General features: G+C 41.2%; 2 protein-coding genes across 2 annotated transcripts; both read left to right on the forward strand.

Annotated features, from left to right (window-relative positions):
* Positions 1–1,680: 1,680 nt before the first annotated feature.
* Positions 1,681–4,122, forward strand: LOC124526407 (protocadherin alpha-10-like). The gene has a single exon (XM_047099425.1). The coding sequence runs from the start codon at positions 1,681–1,683 to the stop codon at positions 4,120–4,122; it is 2,442 nt and encodes an 813-aa protein (XP_046955381.1).
* Positions 4,123–10,207: 6,085 nt separating this feature from the next.
* Positions 10,208–12,649, forward strand: LOC124509515 (protocadherin alpha-11-like). Its single transcript, XM_047076202.1, has one exon. The coding sequence runs from the start codon at positions 10,208–10,210 to the stop codon at positions 12,647–12,649; it is 2,442 nt and encodes an 813-aa protein (XP_046932158.1).
* The last annotated feature ends 3,185 nt before the right edge of the window (positions 12,650–15,834 follow it).

The raw sequence follows: 15,834 nt of genomic DNA on the forward strand, positions 1-15,834 counted from the left end.
AGTTATAACTATAAATCTTTTGCATAGATCTATAATAATCAAATCACTATTTTATTTATTTTTTCATTTTTTATTTTGTTTACATTCATTTATTTTTGAGAGACAAAGAGAGACAGAGCACAAGTGGGAGTTGGGCAGAGAGAGGAGACACAGAATCCGAAGCAGGCTCCAGGCTCTAAGCTGTCAGCACAGAGCCCGACATGGGGCTTGAACTCACAAACCACAAGATCATGACCTGAGCTGAAGTTGGACGCTCAACCGACTGAGCCACCCAGGCGCCCCTCAAATCACTGTTTTAAAAAGTGTTCCAAAATGAAGACTACAGCTCACTTTCACATAAAACCTAAGATTCCTTTGTGTAGCCATTTACAATATTTTTTTAGTAAGAAAGTTTGGGATTTTCCAAGTGGCTGCTATCTTATCAAAAGGATTTCAAATACTGGATATAGTTGGTTTCTTAACAGCCTTGAGAATGATTAAACTATTTTTCTCTTTTCATACAAGACTGATAAGCTTATTGCAGTAGATAACAGTTCCTATGCAAATTTCAATTTGGTTTTTGTATCTGAGATAAGAACAGGAAAATAAAATTGAGTGAATGAATTAGATTTGGAATGCTTTATATACTCTAGTCTCCTTAAACCATTTTTGGAATAAAATGTGTGTAAACAATCAGACAAATATAGCTTGAATTCATGATTCAGTGGGTTGGGGGGTAGAAAGAAATTATTTTTCAAATAGTAGTGGATATAATGCAAATATAAGTTGTTCTTCAGTCTGGAAACTACAACATTCACCCTTAGCAGATACTATAATTAAAAAAAAAAGCTTTAAAATGAGGCAAAGATAAATATACTTTTTATTTCTAAGGGTCAGTACTTGGTAAATTCATTAACATCAAATAAAATAAATCTTTGGGTAAACTGATAAATAGCTTGCATATCAGCATTGATTTGAAACACCATTCTATTGAGGTGGTAACTTAGAGAACTTGCATCTTGAATTATTCTGTGTACAACTGAACTAAATGTTTAGAATAATTTAACATAGTACAAGGATTAAGCAATAGAAATTAGTGTTAGCAATGGAGTAAACTTAATAAAAGTCCATTCCAAAGTAATCAATTTCTACAAGTCTAAAAAACATGACACTAATAACCAAGAAATGTGGACTTTTCATGCTTATATCCATGATAATTATACATGATAATGTATAGTTAGTGCAGTAGTAGTACGTCCTCTTGGATGTCTATATCCAAGATAAAACTCTTCTTAGGATTCTAACTTGTAAAACAAAAGCTACCTTTGTAGAGCTAGTGGTCATACACAAGGAATGTATAAATAAAGAATTAAAAGCCTACAAAATAAAACATGGACCAATATATGAAGGAATTTTGAGAGAAGCAGTATAGGTGAAAGAAATAGTATAAACACAAAGGCACTTCCATTTTGAGCCACGGGATGTCGTTGTTCTCCAAGAAGAGGATTATTTTAACAGAAGAAAATTACCATTATTCACGGACCAGAAAGAATCTCCACTGTTCCGGTGTTTTAAAGACTATACACACCCATGTTGTTAAGATCCAGTAGAGATCTCAGGAACAGACTCAAAAGAAAGATCTAAAAGGACTACACATTTCCTCTCATGAAACGTTGATTTACTAACCTGAAACAGAGCAGGATGTTAGCTTCAGGATCAGGTGGCCAGGAAGTCAAGCGCTTGCTGCTCTCGGTTATGCTCCTTGCAGCGTCGGAGGCCGAGAGCGGCCAAGTCCATTACTCTGTCCCGGAGGAAGCCAAACACGGCACCTTCGTGGGCCGCATCGCGCAGGACCTGGGGCTGGAGCTGGAAGAGCTGGTGCCGCGCTTTTTCCGAGTGGCGTCCAAAGGTCGCGGGGATCTTCTGGAGGTAAATCTGCAGAATGGTATTTTGTTTGTGAATTCTCGGATCGACCGCGAGGAGCTGTGTGGGCGGAGCGCGGAATGCAGCATCCACCTGGAGGTGATCGTGGACAGGCCGCTGCAGGTTTTCCATGTGGAGGTGGAGGTGAAGGACATTAACGACAACCCGCCAATGTTCCCAGCGACACACAAAAAATTGTTTATTTCTGAAACTAGGGCTCTTGACTCTCATTTTTCACTAGAGGGCGCGTATGATGCAGATATCGGGGCCAACGCTCTGCTGACTTACAAACTGAGCCCCAACGAATATTTCTCTCTGGAAGTACCCACCAACGAGGAACAGGTAAAACCGCTCGAACTAGTACTAAAAAAATCTTTAGACAGGGAAGTCGCTTCAAAGCTTCTCTTGGTGCTCAAAGCAACTGATGGGGGCAAACCTGAGCTGACAGGTACCACAGAGTTACACATCACAGTGCTGGATGCAAATGACAACGCCCCAGTATTTGACAAAGCAGTCCATCGTGTAAAATTACTGGAGAATTCGAGAAACGGTACTCTGGTTATTAGACTTAATGCCTCGGATTTGGATGAAGGTTCCAACAGTCACATTCTTTATTCATTTGCAACTGATGTCTCCTCTAATACAGAAGCCTCTTTTCACATAGATTCAGACAGTGGAGAAATAAAAGTAAACGGAAAAATAGATTTTGAAGAAACTAAATTATGGAAACTTCAAATAGAAGCAGTTGACAAAGGAAATCCTCCGATGTTTGGTCACTGCACAATCTTGATAGAAGTCTTGGATATTAACGATAATGCTCCGGAGTTGCTAGTGACTTCACTATCGCTGTCTGTTCCAGAGGATGCTCCACTGGGGACCGTCATCGCCCTAATCAGTGTAACTGACCGTGACGCTGGTGGCAACGGGCAAGTTACCTGCTCACTAACACCCCATGTCCCCTTCAAGCTGGTGTCCACCTTCAAGAATTACTATTCGCTGGTGCTGGACAGCGCCCTGGACCGCGAGAGCGTGTCGGACTATACTGTAGTGGTGACCGCACGGGACGGGGGCTCGCCTTCGCTGTCGGCCACGGCCAGCGTGTCCGTGGAAGTGGCCGACGTGAACGACAACGCGCCGACATTCGCGCAGGCCGAGTACACGGTGTTCGTGAAGGAGAACAACCCTCCCGGCTGCCACATCTTCACGGTGTCCGCGCGGGACGCGGACGCGCAGGAGAACGCGCTGGTGTCCTACTCGCTGGTGGAGCGGCGGGTGGGCGAGCGTGCGCTGTCGAGCTACGTGTCGGTGCACGCGGAGAGCGGCAAGGTGTACGCGCTGCAGCCGCTGGACCACGAGGAGCTGGAGCTGCTGCAGTTCCAAGTGAGCGCGCGCGACGCGGGCGTGCCCCCGCTGGGCAGCAACGTGACGCTGCAGGTGTTCGTGCTGGACGAGAACGACAACGCGCCCGCGCTGCTGCCGCTGCCTGGGGCGGGCGGCGCGGGCGGCGCCGTGAGCGAGCTGGTGTGGCGGTCGGTGGGCGCGGGCCACGTGGTGGCGAAGGTGCGCGCGGTGGACGCGGACTCGGGCTACAACGCGTGGCTGTCGTACGAGCTGCAGCCGGCGGCGGGTGGCGCGCGCAGCCCGTTCCGCGTGGCGCTGTACACGGGCGAGATCAGCACGACGCGCAGCCTGGACGAGGCGGACTCGCCGCGCCAGCGCCTGCTGGTGCTGGTGAGGGACCACGGCGAGCCGGCGCTGACGGCCACGGCCACCGTGCTGCTGTCACTGGTGGAGAGCGGCCAGGCGCCCAAGGCCTCGTCGCGGGTGTTGGCGGGCGCCGCTGGCGCGGAGACGGCGCTGGTGGATGTCAACGTGTACCTGATCATCGCCATCTGCGCGGTGTCCAGCCTGCTGGTGCTCACGCTGCTGCTGTACGTGGCGCTGCGGTGCTCGGCGCCGCCCAGCGAGGGCGCGTGCGGGCCGGGGAAGCCCACGCTGGTGTGTTCCAGCGCGGTGGGGAGCTGGTCGTACTCGCAGCAGAGGCGGCAGAGGGTGTGCTCTGGGGAGGGTCCGCCCAAGACCGATCTCATGGCCTTCAGCCCTTGTGTTCCTCCCGGTTCAAGTTCTGGAGATAGTGGAGAACAACGGGATATTTTCGGGAATGATGTAAGTACAGTAATTCTGGAACATTTTTTATGCCTTTTGATGTCAATTGCATAGTATGTTCAGCAATATTATTGTAAATTTATTACTTCATTTATTTGTTTCTGGTATTTTCCCTTGGGGTGGTTTATTTTAAAGCACATTGGAAGTCCATCCGTTTTCATTACTTTTCACTACAGTCTTCATGAACATGCCTGGAACATAATTTGCTGAAAATAATGAGAGTGGTAGTAATTGCAATAATGAAACAGATGGCTAACACTTTCTATAAATGAAAAAGGTTAAATCCTCCTGTAAAGAAAGCAAGGATCACTCATGGGAAGTGGAGGATATGGGCAAAGCTTACATCTTCTAGTTTTCAACTTTGCAGCAAGTTCATTCTTCCTATTTATTTTCTTATTCTAATTGATGTCCTCCACTAATTATATTAAATGTATTCAAAATTACCATAATAATGCATAACTTCATAATTTAGTTATTTTGAGTTTGAAATCTATTTAAATCCTTACTTCTCTATAAACTATATGCTTATTACTAATGGGCATGGGCTGTTGAGGTGGCTTCCTTTTATAAATAATTTTGTTTCTTTATCATCAATGGCATGCTTCTTTGAGATACTGGGTGAAGTTTCAGCCTTATCTTTGAAGAGGACTTTACTTTTTTGTCTTTAGGTCTCTCACAATTTCAAGCTTATTTTCTTCATAGTCTTCAGCTGCTTCACATAAACTACATTTTTTATGTAATTCTTTTTTTTATGTTTGTTTTTGAGAGAGCACAAGCCGGGCAGGGGCAAACAGAAGGGGACAGAGGATCCCAAGAGGGCTCTGTGTTGACATCAGTGAGCCTGATGTGGGGCTTGAACTTAACGAACTGAACACCAAATGGCAAGACCATGACTTGAACCAAAGTCAGTTGCTCAACCAACTGAGCCACCCAGGTGCCCTTTTCTTTACTTCTCGATATAATTTCAGTTTTGCTAATTGCCTGTTGAATCTATTGCTGCTGTCCTCCATATTAATTCATTGATTTCCATTTACTTTATTTGGAAGATTTATTTTATATTTGATCATATTTATGCTGCTTACATTCATGGGACTCATTATGAGGCTGTATGGAAATTTTTTAGGGTAGGGTAGAAAAAATCACACTCCTTTGTGTTTTGAGTTTAAGAGAGTGTTCCCATAATGGGGAAAGGTGATACTGATTCATGTGTTCCCCAAGCCACTTGGTCATTGAAATGACTTTGGTTTAAACAGCTTATGCATAACAACCATGAAATATACACAAAGGCACTTCTATCTGACAATGGTGTTGATCACATTTCACAATTTAACATTGTATACTGTAGATACATTTGATGCAAACTTTTTTTTTGTCCAAAAGCTATATTTATGTGAATTGCTTAAAGAATCACAGAGGGGGTGCCTGGGTAGCTCTGTTGGATAAGCCTCTGACTCCATCTCACCTCAGGTCATGATCTGTCACTTCCTGAGTTTGAGCCCTGCATCAGGCTCTGCTCTGGCATCGTGGAGCCTGCTTCAGATTCTGTCCCTCCCTCTCTCTCTGTCTCTCTGATGTAAAAGTTTATTATTATTATTTTTTTGCTCCAGTGTACAAGTTAGAGATCTTTTAACTATATTGTGTGAAAAATAAGTTATATATATTTATATATGGAGTAGAATGATGTTATGAATAGGGTGAAGTTAATAGAAATGGTGAGACGTCATTAGTGACCATTTTATACCCAGGAAAAAAAAGATGATTTCTATGAAGATGAACATTAGGAAATCTTCAGAAAAGGAAAAACCAGGGCCTAGTATATCACACTGAAATTCTCTTCCTCCAAAGCTACAAAATAGAACAAGAACAAAGTCACTAGCTATAAATAAACCACTACTATTTGAACTATTTCAGTTTATTAGACAATATGCAAAGACTTAAAATATATAATTTTATTTAATCTTTATAACAACTTGTAAAGTACGCATGACTACCTGAATTTTAAAGATGAACTAAGCGATGAGAAGATATTTGTGTAGCTTGTCTACTGCCATTCAGCTAGCACATGATAAAGTTAAAACTCAAATGCATATCTTTTGATTCCAGAGCCATTCTTTTATTCACCATACAGCTTACTACAGTAAATCTTTTCTTTGATCAGGCATAGTTTTGGCTAGGAAGGTCAAGCACAAACTGTTTACAAGTGAATCCTTCTTTCTGTTTTGCTTAAGAAAAAGCCTTCATGATTATTGTCATATTTAATTTTGTAGAATGTCATAATTGAGATCAGAATTGAGTTTTTTAATGTTAAGTGATTTTTTTCTCAGAAGAGTTTCTGATCACATTATCATGTCTTCATGCCACATTGGGATAGGTATTTATATTATTCAATCAGTAGATAATGAAGAATTGCCATTGTAAAGACTATATATATATTTTTGGAAGTAATATAAATAAGAATTATTTAATATGTGAGAAAATCCATAAGATTCTGATCTGCAATGTTCTAGCAAAACACTAAAGCCAAATGACAAATATGAAAATGACCCTGCCCTTTTCATGCTATGAATAAGGATGTTTTGGACAAATATAAGTGATAATATGATTATTTCCAGGATCCTGAACATCCACAAAGGATTCAATAAGTGTTTCCAAAATGTCATACTTCAGTAACAGCTTTAAGGTGTATATTGCCCTGAAAATCTTTGAATGTGTGTAGGTTTTTCAGAATTCAGTCTTCTTCAGTCTTGTTATCTGTAAGATTTGTGCTCACTGGACAAATGATCTGTGATCAAATAACTGTGTATACTTTAATGAGCAATGATAGCAAAGAGTGAACATCCATGAGTATATCCTATAATTTTGATAATACAATGTTGACTACTACTTCTAATCCATTTATTTTTAAGAACCTCCTGGGTTTCTAAGTATGTTTCAAGATTAGTTTCTCTGTTTTATGTTTTCAATAATAATGTTACCAGACTTGTTATGCTCTATTAGTGGATTATGAAGACTAGAAGAACATTAAATCATGCACTCTAATATATGGCTAGCAGGACGTACAGTTGAAACTTAATACTAATCAGATTGGTTTAGTAAAGGTCAGGCACAAAGTTCCTTTCAATCAATTTTACTGAATCAATGTTAAGAACAATATTGATATGAACTTCTTGACATTAGCTTATTGCCAGATCTTGAGCCCATCCCCAAAGATGAATTCAAAGATAGTATGATCTCTTTTATATGAGCTAGTTGAGATGGTGATACCTGAAATATCACAGCCAAAATGCAAAAGATGGGTCATTGGTTTATACAACACATCAACTCTTTTTAAAAAGTGTTTATTTTTAGAGAAAGAGAGCGAGTGGGGGGGGGCAGAGAGAGAGGGAGAGAGAGAATCCCAAGTAGGCTCCGCACTGTCAGTGCAGAGCCTGACATGGGACACGATTTTACAACCATGAGATCATGACCTGAGTTGAAATTAAGACTTGGATGCTTAACTGATTGAGATACCCAGGCAGCCCTATATCAAACTCTTTTGTGACTTGGTGTTCATCTTATATCCTTTCAGAAACTCAAAAAAAACCCCACTACATATTACTGGAGAGTAATTAGTAAAATGACATCTGGTTTTAATTCAGACATGTAATATTATCTAGCTTGGGTAACCTTTCTGATGTTTATCTCTTTATCTACCTTTCACGACTCCATATTGCATGTAACATTGCAATCCCCAATTTCTGTAATGAAATGACTGGAGATCTCTTGCTTCCTTTTTCTCCAAAATAAATCTAACATGTTTCAGATAAATGTTAAATCTACTGTTAATGTAATCTAATGTTATATTTTGATTAGAGGCCCTTATAACTGATTGCTTCACACATGCATAAGAAAATTCAGTGTTATAAAAAGTGAAGAGTCTGCTTTACTAATTTTTGATTTTTTGTCATTTTTTAAAATATGAAATTTATTGTCAAATTGGTTTCCATACAACACCTGCTTTATTAGTTTCTTAAGAAGGAATTTTGCATTTACTAAGAGTTCTAACAGGATGATAATATCAGCCATAGTGTATATATATGTGTGTGTGTGTTCAAGATAAAGAAAAATACTAACATACATATACATGTACTAGTAATTTTTGTATGCCATTTAAATATTTTTATTTATTATTTATTTATTATTATTTTTTAGATGTGGGCCTGTTATATTGTAACATTTCAAAAGGTTTTATTTATTTATTTATTTATTTATTTATTTAAATATGAAATTTATTGTTAAATTGGTTTCCATACAACACCCAGTACTCATACCAACAGGTGCCCTCTTCAATACACATCTCCCACCCCCCATCAACCCTCAGTTTGTTTTCAGTTTTTAAGAATCTCTTGTGTTTTGGCTCCTTCCTTCTCTAACCTCTTTTTAAATATTTTTAAATCAGAGATGAATCAGCAAAATCATACAACAAGCGGTGCCCAGGTTGCTCAGTCAGTTAAACATCCAACTTTGGCTCAGGTCATGATCTCACAGTTTGTGGGTCAGGCTGTGGTCATGTCAGGCTGTGTGCTAACAGCTCAGAGCCTGGAGCTTGGTTCAGATTCTGTGTCACTCTCTCTCTCAAAAATAAACATTAAAAAAATTAAATCCTACAACAAAATACTCAAGCTAAATGATCTTTATTCTAAATAACTTTCTACTTTAAACTTCCATTATATTCTCTTTTGACTCCTTTAATTCCAAGTCTATATGAAAAGACAGAAGACATATAACCAAATTACATCTTCATGCAATGAAAACTTGTATCAACAATTCCCATTTTCTACTTGGTGTTTTATGAAATTGAATTTACACAAACAGTAAAGTCATTTGTCATTTGGTTGAATTGTTTGGTTATTTTCTCCATATATATTTAGCACAGTATTAGGTACTTACAGGAGTTAATTACAATTATTTCCCTTGTTATGGATGAACTTATGATCCCAAACCCAGAATTGTTTCAACAAGGAACAGGTCAGCTATTTTCATGTATATATCTTGACAGATATACATAAACCAGTGTTGGTGACTTGGAAATACCAATATGGCACACACATTTTCATGGTGGTTTTTATTTATTTCATTGAATTATAATAAAATTTATTTTATAATTGAAAGACATCTTCTATATCATTAACATAAAGGTTTTGATACCTCACATTTTGATTCCTCACATAATTTTTGATACCTCACATAATACTGTTAACAATGCAACTTACATGATAAACCATGTGTGTCAAATATAATTTCATCTACATCCATAGACTTTTCCATTATGAATTCTGTTTTAAACATTAAATTTGAAAAAATATTTTTGTTTTTCAAAGGATATAGGATTGTAACAAAAACAAATGTATATAACAAAAATAATTGGAATTAAATAGATATGAATAGAAGGCAAGTGCACATAGATAAGAACACAACATGCAGAACTTAAAGACTAAAGAGTTGTTATTAAAATCTCAAGTTGGTCTTTGAGTTTCCTAGCAGCCAAAGTAACAAGAGAGACTAGAAGTAAAGCAATTCAAATTGGATAACATTTTGATATGAGAAGTAGTATCTTTAGGAAATGTTTAACCCTACCTTTTCATAAGGCTACCTGGAGAATTAAACTCTGTGTGTATTTATGTAGATAAGTAAAACAACAATTTTATAACTCTAAATCAAACATAGGAACAATAATTTCAATTTCATATTAAGAATAAAATGCCATTTTCCACATACCATCGGTTTCAATATAACTTATAATACGAGTGTTCCCTAAATAAGCACTTTGGAAATATTATTTTGGGAGTAAAATAATATGAAACGTGTGAAGTTTATTATATTTTTCTCTTTAAGTAAAATTCTATAATGTATGGTGTAGTGTACAGTACTCACTATTCAGGCGCAAGGTGTCGCTCTTTACTTGGTTGAAGTAGTTCTTTCAAGGGTTGGTCTGACCGGCCAGGAACGCCCCGTACAAAAACGACTCCATCATGCCTAATGCTACTGTTAAAGGATTCTTTGAAACTTCTCAAAAATTCAGCTAGATTTTTAACCCTTAACTGGAGTCTCTGGTACTGTAAGTGTGAGAACCTTATTTTGGAAGTCAATGTCGTATGCGATGTTTGACTCTCAAAGAAGGGGATTGCGCACTCGGCGTCTGCTGCTGTCACTTCTGCTGCTCACAGTATGGGAAGCTGGGAGCGGCCAGGTCCACTACTCGGTCCAGGAAGAGGCCAAACACGGCACTTTCGTGGGCCGAATTGCCCAGGACCTAGGGCTGGAGCTGGCAGAGCTGGTGCCGCGCCTTTTCCGGGTGGCGTCCAAAGGCGGCGGGGACCTTCTGGAGGTAAATCTGCAGAATGGCATTTTGTTTGTGAATTCTCGGATCGACCGGGAGGAGCTGTGCGGACAGAGCGCAGTGTGCAGCATCTACCTGGAGGTGATCGTGGACAGGCCGCTGCAGGTTTTCCATGTGGAAGTGGAAATAAGGGATATTAACGACAATCCACCGGTGTTCTTTCTCAGAGAACAAAAGCTGCTGATTCCCGAATCTAAGCAACCCGACTCTCATTTTCCTCTAGAGGGAGCTTCTGATGCAGATATAGGAGAGAATGCTCTATTGACCTACAGACTAAGTCAAAATGAGTATTTTTCTTTACAACTACCAACACATAGTAAGCAGACTAAAAGACTGTCGCTTACATTAAAGAAATATCTAGATCGAGAGAAAACTCCAGAACTTAATTTGCTACTGACAGCTGCAGACGGGGGAAAACCAGAGCTCACTGGCACCGTTCAGCTTTTCATCCACGTCTTGGATGTTAACGACAATGATCCAGAATTTGAGCAATCAGAATACAAGGTGAGATTGATGGAAAACGCAGCTAAAGAAACTTTTGTGATAAAGCTAAACGCCACAGATCGAGATGAAGGAGTCAATGGAGAGGTAACATACTCCTTGATGTCAGTTAAACCCAATGGAAAACTCTTATTTACACTAGATGAAAATAGCGGAGAAGTGAGGGTCAATGGAACTTTAGATTATGAAGAAAACAAGTTTTATGAAATTGAAGTACAGGCTACAGATAAAGGGAATCCCCCAATGGCAAGTCACTGTACAGTCTGGGTAGAGATCTTAGACGCCAATGACAATGCCCCTGAAGTCACCTTGACTTCCCTGTCTCTCCCTGTACGAGAGGACACTCAGCCCAGCACGGTCATTGCGCTGATCAGTGTATCCGACCGTGACTCCGGTGCCAACGGACAAGTGATCTGTTCTCTAACGCCCAACGTACCTTTCAAGATCGTGTCCACGTTCAAGAACTATTATTCGCTGGTGCTGGACAGCGCCCTGGACCGCGAGAGCGTGTCGGACTATGCTCTAGTAGTGACAGCACGGGACGGGGGCTCGCCTTCGCTGTCGGCCACGGCCAGCGTGTCCGTGGAAGTGGCCGACGTGAACGACAACGCGCCGACATTCGCGCAGGCCGAGTACACGGTGTTCGTGAAGGAGAACAACCCTCCCGGCTGCCACATCTTCACGGTGTCCGCGCGGGACGCGGACGCGCAGGAGAACGCGCTGGTGTCCTACTCGCTGGTGGAGCGGCGGGTGGGCGAGCGTGCGCTGTCGAGCTACGTGTCGGTGCACGCGGAGAGCGGCAAGGTGTACGCGCTGCAGCCGCTGGACCACGAGGAGCTGGAGCTGCTGCAGTTCCAAGTGAGCGCGCGCGACGCGGGCGTGCCCCCGCTGGGCAGCAACGTGACGCTGCAGGTGTTCGTGCTGGACGAGAACGACAACGCGCCCGCGCTGCTGCCGCTGCCTGGGGCGGGCGGCGCGGGCGGCGCCGTGAGCGAGCTGGTGTGGCGGTCGGTGGGCGCGGGCCACGTGGTGGCGAAGGTGCGCGCGGTGGACGCGGACTCGGGCTACAACGCGTGGCTGTCGTACGAGCTGCAGCCGGCGGCGGGTGGCGCGCGCAGCCCGTTCCGCGTGGCGCTGTACACGGGCGAGATCAGCACAACGCGCAGCCTGGACGAGGCGGACTCGCCGCGCCAGCGCCTGCTGGTGCTGGTGAGGGACCACGGCGAGCCGGCGCTGACGGCCACGGCCACCGTGCTGCTGTCGCTGGTGGAGAGCGGCCAGGCGCCCAAGGCCTCGTCGCGGGTGTTGGCGGGCGCCGCTGGCGCGGAGACGGCGCTGGTGGATGTCAACGTGTACCTGATCATCGCCATCTGCGCGGTGTCCAGCCTGCTGGTGCTCACGCTGCTGCTGTACGTGGCGCTGCGGTGCTCGGCGCCGCCCAGCGAGGGCGCGTGCGGGCCGGGGAAGCCCACGCTCGTGTGTTCCAGCGCGGTGGGGAGCTGGTCGTACTCGCAGCAGAGGCGGCAGAGGGTGTGTTCTGGGGAGGGTCCGCCCAAGACCGACCTCATGGCTTTTAGCCCCAGCCTTCCTCCAGGCCTGGATAGAGAAGTCGAAGGGCAAAGGCAGGAGGCAGGATCAAATCATCCTGGGCAGGTGAGTTCTATAGATTCCTCTTCTTTTGAAGTCTATGTTAAATTTTGAAAAATCCAGTTTATTTCATAGAAAAATTTAATGAATACTCTGTTTTGAGTATTAATGTTTTAAATGAGTATGAAGTTTTTAAAGAACAATTTCCTTTAATGAAATGTCAAATGGGACAAAAATCCAATTTTAATCATGAGAAGAATCAGGTTTTTAGCCAATAAATGTCCCGTTTCTCCTAATGTTTTGGTATAAAATAGTGAAAGAAGATGTTTCTCCTCTCATCACTTTATGAGCAACAATTTCTAATTTTCTTTTTTTAATTATTTTTTTAAATTTACATCCAAGTTAGTTAGCTTATAGTGCAACAGTGATTTCAGGAATAGATTCCTTAATGCCCCTTACCCATTCAGCCCACCCCCCCTTCCCACAACCCCTCCAGTAACCCTCTGTTTGTTCTCCATATTTAAGAGTCTCTTATGTTTTGTTCCTCTCTCTGCTTTTATATTACTTTTGCTTCCCTTCCCTTATGTTCATGTTTTGTATCTTAAAATTCTCATATGAGTGAAGCCATATGATATTTGTCTTTCTCTAATTTCGCTTAGCATAATACCCTCTAGTTACATCCATGTAGTTGTAAATGGCAAGATTTCATTCTTTTTGATTGCCGAGTAATACTCCATTGTATGTATGTGTATATATATATATATATATATATATATATATATATATATATACCACATCTTCTTTATTTATTCATCTGTCTATGGACATTTGGGCTCTTTCCATACTTTGGCTATTGGCAATTGTGCTGCTATCAACATTGGGGTGCACGTGCCCCTTTGAAACAGCATACATGTATCCCTTGGATAAATACCTAGTAGTGCAATTGCTGGGTCGTGGGGTAGTTCTATTTTTAATTTTTTGAGGAACCTCCATACTGTTTCCCACATTGGCTGTGCCAGTTTGCATTCCCACCAGCAGTGCGAAAGAGATCCTCTTTTTCTGCATCTTCGCCAACATCTGTTGTTGCCTGAGTTGTTAATGTTAACCATTCTGACAGGTGTGAGGTGGTATCTCATTGTGGTTTTGATTTGTATTTCCCTGATGATGAGTGATGTTGAGCATTTTTTCATGTGTCAGTTGGCCATCTGGATGTCTTCTTTGGAGAAGTGTCTGTTCATGTCTTTTGCCCATTTCTTCACTGGATTATTTGTTTTTTGGATGTTGAGTTTGATAAATTCTTTATAGATTTTGGTTACTAACCCTTTATCTGATATGTTGTTTGCAAATATTTTCTCCCATTCTATCGATTGCCTTTTAGTTTTGCTGATTGTTTCCTTCACTGTGCAGAAGCTTTTTATTTTGATGAGGTCCTAATGGTTCATTTTTGTTTTTGTTTCCCTTGCCTCTGGAGACATGCTGAGTAAGAAGTTGCTGTGGCCAAGGTCAAAGAGGTTTTTGCCTGCTTTTTCCTCGAAGATTTTGATGGCTTTCTGTCTTACATTTAAGTCTTTCATCCATTTTGAGTTTATTTTTTGTGTATGGTGTAAGAAAGTGGTCCAGATTTAATTTTCTCCGTGTCACTATTCAGTTTTCCCAGCACCACTTGCTGAAGAGACTGTCTTTATTCCATTCGCTATTCTTTCCTGCTTTGTCAGAGATTAGTTGGCCATACTTTTGTGGGTCCATTTCTGGGTTCTCTATTCTGTTCCATTGATCTGAGTGTCTTTTTGTGCCAACAATTTCTAATTTTCTTTTTTTTTTTTTTTAATTTTTTTTTCAACGTTTATTTATTTTTGGGACAGAGAGAGACAGAGCACGAACGGGGGAGGGGCAGAGAGAGAGGGAGACACAGAATCGGAAACAGGCTCCAGGCTCTGAGCCATCAGCCCAGAGCCTGACGAGGGGCTCGAACTCACGGACCGCGAGATCGTGACCTGGCTGAAGTCAGACGCTTAACCGACTGCGCCACCCAGGCGCCCCAACAATTTCTAATTTTCAATGACCTACCTAGACCACTTCATTTCATCTCTAATCCTCACTAATGTAGATAATCACTATGGATCATTTCAATTTACTCATCCTCTTTGTCTTTTAACACAGCCTTTTACTTTTATATTTTCACATTATTAGGTTGCTTGAGTTTTCTCAGTTCAGCCTTGTGTCAAAGATTGAACATTAAGTCTGAAAAGATTTACCTTTCTTTTTCTGTGGCATTAAACATAGATCATACATTTATTGTCCATTAAATAATCTTTAGTTTTGCCTCAACTGATAAGTTAAAACCTGTTCTCATATTATTTGCAGTTAAAAATTAGTCTTGCATTTTTGTAGGCTGTTTTCATTGAAATAGTGTAATTAAAGGTTCTGTTGATTTATTTTTTTAAGTTTTTAATGTTTATTTATTATTATTATTATTATTATTATTATTATTATTATTATTTTGAGAGACAGAGTGTGAGGGGGTAGAGGCAGAGAGACACGGAGACACAGAATCCAAACCAGGCTCCAGACTCTGAGCTGTCAGCACAAGAGCCCCACACATGGCTCGAGGAATGCAAGATCATGACGTGAGCTGAAGTCTTCTGCTTAACCCAATGAGCCACACAGGCACCCTTGTTGATTTTTTTTTAAACCTGTAATGGGCACAGATTTATCTACAACACACTCAAACAGAACTCCCATATTTATGCTTGCAAAGTTTACTAGGCAAATAAAGTTATTCATATTACTCAACCAAGTCTTCAAACTTGCTGGAGACATACACATAGGGCTATAATATCTGCAATATATGCTAGTTGGCAGTCTTTCCTAAGCTTTGTGAATTCATATAGAAAGGAAAATGTTAAGTCTATTAAAGTGAAATGAAAATTACCATTTTGACTCCTCTCACATTTTAAATGTCCTGTCTTTAAATGCTTTCTCTAGTGCTTGTAAAATTTTCTTTCTATGTGGTATAATCACATCTGATGATTCTATCAAAGGTTGTTTACCTCTAGGTCATTCCTCTAATTCAGTGATCCTTAGCTATATGCAGGGTGGCACAATTGCTGATCTCTTTGAGAATTTAATGAAATTCATATGTGGCTATTCTCGCTTTAAAATTATAGGTTAAAATTTATTTTATAGTAGGTAATTAAAATAAAATATAAAATGTCTCAGACTTAAAAGATTAAGCCATTGTATCATTTATGCAACTTTGTAAATATAATAAATGTGAATGTAGGGCACACATTATTATC

Source organism: Lynx rufus, unplaced genomic scaffold (assembly GCF_022079265.1).
Source record: "Lynx rufus isolate CCGP_SWC_20201006 ecotype Redwood Valley unplaced genomic scaffold, mLynRuf1.p SCAF_1, whole genome shotgun sequence".
NCBI classification, from domain to species: Eukaryota; Metazoa; Chordata; class Mammalia; order Carnivora; family Felidae; genus Lynx; species Lynx rufus.